The 6,370-nt window shown below is 41.6% G+C and overlaps 1 protein-coding gene across 2 annotated transcripts; it reads right to left on the minus strand.

Annotated features, from left to right (window-relative positions):
• Nucleotides 1–391: 391 nt before the first annotated feature.
• LOC139365957 (P2Y purinoceptor 4-like) lies at nucleotides 392–6,134 on the minus strand. 2 transcript variants are annotated; one of them, XM_071103021.1, is made up of 2 exons: nucleotides 6,060–6,124; nucleotides 392–5,013 (listed from the first exon to the last, which is right to left on the minus strand). In XM_071103021.1, exon 2 carries the CDS (start codon nucleotides 4,968–4,970, stop codon nucleotides 3,870–3,872), a length of 1,101 nt encoding a protein of 366 aa, XP_070959122.1. In that variant the 5' UTR covers nucleotides 4,971–5,013; nucleotides 6,060–6,124; the 3' UTR covers nucleotides 392–3,869. The 2 variants fall into 2 exon arrangements, with proteins under 2 accessions (XP_070959122.1, XP_070959121.1); XM_071103020.1 differs by having other exon boundaries at nucleotides 1,397–5,013; nucleotides 6,056–6,134.
• Between the last annotated feature and the right edge of the window lie 236 nt (nucleotides 6,135–6,370).

Consider the following 6,370-nt stretch of genomic DNA (forward strand, 5'->3'; position numbering starts at 1 on the left):
TTTTTTTATGGATAGGTACATCAGTACTAAACATCTACATTTAAGCCTAGATATAATTTGTATTCCATTTTAGATACTTAGAGGCACCAATGCACACCACTAATCGGCTTTGTCACAGTCAGCCCACAGAGTGGCGCTAGTGCTCATGGGATTCCAAATCTGACGAGACTACAAATCTTCAGATAAATATCCATGGGAATCTTATTCTTCCTGGGGCTTGCTATTACATCAGTGTACGGCTTTAGCAGCTAGCTGGTCTTGAGCATAACATCTGTATTTAAATATGCCCTTTAATGCACCCTTGTTTGAAAGCAGAGCAGAGGTATGAAGGGAGCGGGGAATACAAGACAACTAAATCATTGCAAAACACTGAATTGCAGACAATTAGTTGAACATTAGTTTGACTAGTTTATGACAATGGACAACCAATAACTGAAGGCGTACAACAAACAATGCATAAGTAAATGTAATTGCTAAAATATACATAAGTATCAAAACTAAAAGTAAAAGTGGAAATTATTTCTAGTTCCTTATATTAAGCTAACCAGACGACACCTTTTTCTTGCTTTTTTTCATTATATACTGATAGCCAGGGGCACACTCCAACAGTCAGACATCATTTACAAACGAAGCATGCGTTTTTAGTAAGTCTGCCAGATCAGAGGCAATATGGATTACCAGGAATGTTCTCTTGATAAGTGTGTGAATTTGACCATTTTCCTGTCCTGCTAAGCATTCAAAATATAACAAGTACTTTTGGGTGTCAGGGAAAATTATTTTACTTTAGGAATGTAATGATGTAAAAGTTGTCATTGACAAAAACTAACAATGCTCTACAGAAATATGGAGAATACACCTGCTGTGTACTGTGACTATTTTAACACCATATCTTGCTTTATGGAGAGTTGGTCTTCCCCTATTTCAGATGTCAATATCAGTTTGTTTATGGATGATTACGATGGATAATCAATATGGAGCCTTGGCTGGAAAGTGGAAACACAAGATCTTTTCCATGGGGTGTTGGTAGGGCCAGCTTGGTTTTCTTGGCACGGACCAGGGAAGGAAAAACCCAAACAGTCCAGTACCATGACCAGCTCACTTCCTGCTCTTGTTTCTCCATCCGTCCTGTCCTCCCACTTCCTCAGGTCTCCTCACTTTCACCCATGTCTGATTCATGGAGGACCTACATCCGATAACGCCTCGTGTTTGGATGAGACACGCAGCCAACCATTACTTTCCCACACTCTCCCTCTATCATAACCCCATTCAAGTCTGCAAGACACTGCAGCATGAAGGAGTTCAATTCGATATACGCACACAACTTAGATTTTGATTAATCAACCAATGTCATGGATAAATACAATTGTAACCAAATGACAGTAAGCAAATGTGGATTTATAAAAATAGATTTAATGGCATTATATTGTTATAAACCTATTGAACCATGTGCCTTCCTATCATACCTTGAACCTGAGTTATAATGCCTTTTATAAACACGACCAGTAGCTTTAATATGAAGTACAGCAGTATAGTACTTCAAATACCCTTAGGAATGAACCTCTGACCTGCAATCTGCTTTACAGAGACATCTGCTTTCACATGGAAAGTAAGGCAGTCTTTCTGAGAGCAACAACAACCAAAACTAATGCGGAAAAAGACCATGTTGGGTCAAGTAATGAATCCAAATTGGGTAATGCAGGAAAATCTCCTCTTTATCCAAAGTGTGGGTTGTTGGATGGAGTTGATACTCCAGCCTACACACCCATTCAGTCCCTCCCCTGGTTTCCTCACAGCATAGACAGACAGATCGACAGCTGTGGGGACTGTGCTGAAGGACACAAACAGCTGGGAGAGGACTAGTGCTTTAGCTACCACACATTTTTTGGATAACACACACTGTTTCTGTTGAACTGTTTCAGCTTGCATCAACCTTTGAGTTTTTTTGATTATTGTAACGTCACCTCCACTCTGACTGGAAGTGTCACGTTCGTCGTAAGGATTGGACCAAGGCGCAGCGTGAGTAGAGTTCCACATAATTTTAATACATCGAAACTCACTGAACCTACCTACCTACCTACCTACCTACCTACCTACCTACCTACCTAAATGTGCAGCTACTGATGTGCACTAAGGCAACCAAACATAGGCAAGATTTTACAACACAAATGAGGAAAATGGCTACCTAAATATGATCCTCAATCAGAGACAACGATAAACAGCTGTCTCTGATTGGGAACCATATCAGGCCAACATAGACATACAAAAAACCCTAGACATACAAAAACCCTAGACATACAAAAACTAGAGTACCCACCCTAGTCACACCCTGACCTAACCAAAATATATAGAAAAACAGAGATAACTAAGGTCAGGGCGTGACAGGAAGACATTTTTACCAGCCAAACTCCTTGGATCATATTTTAAAAATGTTATAGGAAGAGATGCTTTTGATGATCACAGTAACTCACCGATAATCCATAATAATCCAATCTGTTATACCCATCCACAGAGCCTCTCTCTGAGTACGTGCTACCATAATAACACAAATCTGAACAAACAGATTACAGATTACATACATTTCCTCCTGCTCTTCAGAGTCCTGTAGCTACTGTGCATAACAGGCTTTGCATAACAGTCTGTGGTAATATTTTTATTTGATTTGATTTATTTAACCTTTAATTAACTAGGCAAGCCAGTTAAGATTTTATTCTATGAGACTACAGTCTGGCTCAGACAGAGGCACATAAACTGTTTTGTTCCCCTGGTTGAAAGGATTTGAACTCTTGTCTTACAAGCACAGCAACCGGCAGAATTAAATGAATAGACAAGTATTCAGAGTAGGAAGAGACTGTACAGTACATGTATAAAACAGACTTGGCTTTTACATTTTTGCAGAAGCTCTTATCCAGAGCAACTTATCGTAGCAATTAGGGTTAAGTGCCTTGCTCAACAGATTTTTCACCTAGTCGGCTCGGGGATTTGAACCAGCAACCTTTCAGTTACTCTTATCCACTAGGCTACCTGCCATAGCTTCTTACTAACAAGGGGGGATGTAGATGTCTCACTTGTACTACATACTTACAACCCTGTTTTAAAGTGTTAGTGGTGATAAGGAGACTGCGGTGTAAAGAACTTTAAAGTACTACTTAAGTCGTTTTTTGGGGGGTATCTGTACTTTACTATTTATATTTTTGACAACTTTTACTTCCTAAAGAAAATAATGTACTTTTTACTCTATACATTTTCCCTGACACCCAAAAGTACTCATTACATTTTGAATGCTTAGCAGGACAGGGAAATGGTCCAGTTCACGCACTTCTCAAGAGAACATCCCTGGTCATCCCTACTGCCTCTGATCTGACGGACTCACTAAACACACATAAATAAAAAAGCAAGAAAAAGATGTCGTCTGGTTTGCTTAATATGAGGAATTGGAAATAATGTATAGTTTTACTTTTACTTTTGATACTTAAGTATTTTTAAAACCAAATGCTTTTAGACTTTTACTCAAGTAGTATTTTACTGGGTGACTTTCATTTTTACTTCACTCAAGTATGGTAATTGGGTACTTTTTCACCACTGTTTTCTGAACTCAACCGTACTCCCACTTCTTCATTCTCTTTAACATGACATTGACCGAACAGCCTTATAGGAACTGAATTTCTCACTCAGGTCTGAGCTCTGGCAAGAGGCCCCTTCGTTCACCCTGGACAGTAGTCATCCTGTGTCTGAAATGACAGAACAGCATCCAAAGAAAGTGCAGCTGTGTAGTGGTCAGCCTAGGACTATTAACTGTTTCCTTCCTGTTTATATTATGGAGGTTAGGCATATCTATATGATGCCCCATAGTTGTCCATATGTATAACCCACTATCTCATAGGTTCAACGCTGGCTTTAGTCTCTGGGTTCTTATAGACCAGCGCGATCTCATGGTTCTTTTTGGGGCGCTTTTTCAGGCAGGCAGCAGAAAGGCTGGTGGTTGTCGGTCTATTTCCAGTGAGAGCTTTGACCAGCTTAGAGCGGTAGTGATCCCCAGCCAGGAAATACAGGAGGGGATCAATACAACTGTTCACACTGGCCAGAGGCCTGGTGATCTTATAGGCAAAGTTGACGATGTTCAGGAATTCACATTTGGCATTCAGTACACGGTAGGTATAGTAGAGGGTGCGTGTGATATGGAAGGGTACAAAACACACGGCGAACACCACCAGCACCACCACAATTAGCTTGATGGACTTGGTGCGGGAGGGTGAGTTCTGCTGGCTGGACGAGAGCCCCCGTCTGGGCCGACACAGAGCCAGTGCCATCAGACAGTAGCAGACCATGATAACCATGAAGGGGACGCCGAACAGCAGGACCATGACCGCAGAGCTGTAGTCCACATACTCCTCAAACTGCTCGGGATTGGTCGTATCGTGACACATCGTGTCGTTGTCCCTCTGGCTGGTGGTGACAAAGATGAGGTTGGGCACCAGACACGCCGTGACAGCAGCCCACACCATTCCACACACGCTGTGGGCATGGCGTGGCTTCACCATGGTCAGGGCCTTGATGGGGTGGCAGATGCCCAGGTAGCGGTGGACGCTGATGCAGGTGAGGAAGAGGATGCTGCTGTAGAGGTTGGCGTAGAACAAGAAGCGGACGATCTTGCAAGCGGCCACACCGAAGGGCCAGTGGCTGCGGTTAGCGTAGTAGTAGATGAGGGTGGGCAAGGAGAGAACGTACAGGAAGTCTGAGAGGGCCAGGTGGAACATGTAGACGGTGCTGGTGTTCCACGGTCGCATCTTGGTCAGGAACATCCACAGAGCCACAGAGTTCAGCACCAGACCCAGAACACACACCAGGCTATAGGAAACAGGCAGTAGGATGTACTTAAACTCCTCATCAAAGCGACAGGTCTCGTTGGAATAACCAGCACTCAGAAGAATGGACAGGTTCTGCACAAGGTGGCTGTTAATGGCTGAGTCCATCTTCTGTCTCTTCAGCAGAGAGCTAATCCTTGGATTGTAATATCTGTGGAGACATTGGATACATTTGGAATCGACATGGCATCACTCTGAAAATGACAGTTTCACCAATAATATATATATGTCTATATAGTATGAATTCTAATTTTGAAGCAGTCCCTGATTACATTTTTTCTGGAAAGAAAAATATTAACAGCATGTTGTGTTAGAAATACAAATGTCTTGTTGACATATTTGAAGAATGAACTGAAGTTCAACATGCTCATAAAAGTTTACTGCACTGCATATAGCCAGGGCCGGCTCCAGGCATAAGCAATATAAGCAATAGCCTTATTTTAGGAACTCAGTCAGGGGTCGCAACTTGTTGAGAGTTAGAATAATAGAATAGACCAGGTGCAAGTTCGAATTTTGGTTGTGTATTAGCCGTTTTTCTCTTGTTTTGTCAGTCACTGACCGTCACTCAATTAGCCATGTCAGCTAAGAATTTGGTATGTTAGTCTGCCAGTTATCTAAACGTGTTGTAATCATGGCTGAATACTAACCGGGCACGCAGGGCACATTGATTTTGTTAGTCACTCTCGCTCAGATATCTTTACATTCGTTTTAAACGGCAAAAACACTTCACCCCACCTCATGGCAAGATGGGTCATTTGATCATTTTATGTGTAGAACTGCATGAAATACATTTTCAAATGTACATTTTTCTCTCAGTTGTCAAAAGGGTTCCACTAAAAGATTAGGCCCGTTTGGTGTGCCACCCCAACCGAAAAGGCCTGTTCTGCTCTGCCTAACCTAAAAAAAAGTTTTAATTTCCTACAAAGCCTATCCTGAAATGAACCCCAAATATCGATCTATAACCATAAACTGAGAACATTGGTATTGTATCTAAATCTGTAATCCAAATAGTTCGGCGGAAGATTACAGAGAAATGCGCGCATGATTTAAAATTTTTTATTTAAAAAACTGACGAGGATGCGCACTTCTAGAAAACCTGGCAAAGCAATGTGACTCGTCGTAATAATTGTAATATAGCTAATAACCCGGACATAAGGGTTAACTTCAACGTTGAACTGAGATGTACAACTTACCCACCGTAGATACAAAATTGACTTGCCGAGACGGACTTGATTTGTGACCGCTGCTCTCAGCGCAGTGAGTGCACTATCTCTGCAAACGGCTTGGATAGAAATGGGATATGCATGGGTCTGACTGATTGTCTGGTCTAAAGGAAATATGCCAGGTTCTTCTCATCCTTCCCCCTGAAATACAACTCCGATATTACTGAGGCAAGTTATTCGTTTTAAACCTGATATTCAATCAATATTTTAGCATGATAATAACACTGATTTCAAATAGTGCTCAATATGAACTTTTTGATTACTTCTAGTTTGTGCCTTTTGAAG

Source organism: Oncorhynchus clarkii, chromosome 14, assembly GCF_045791955.1.
Source record: "Oncorhynchus clarkii lewisi isolate Uvic-CL-2024 chromosome 14, UVic_Ocla_1.0, whole genome shotgun sequence".
In the NCBI taxonomy this organism is placed as follows: Eukaryota; Metazoa; Chordata; class Actinopteri; order Salmoniformes; family Salmonidae; genus Oncorhynchus; species Oncorhynchus clarkii.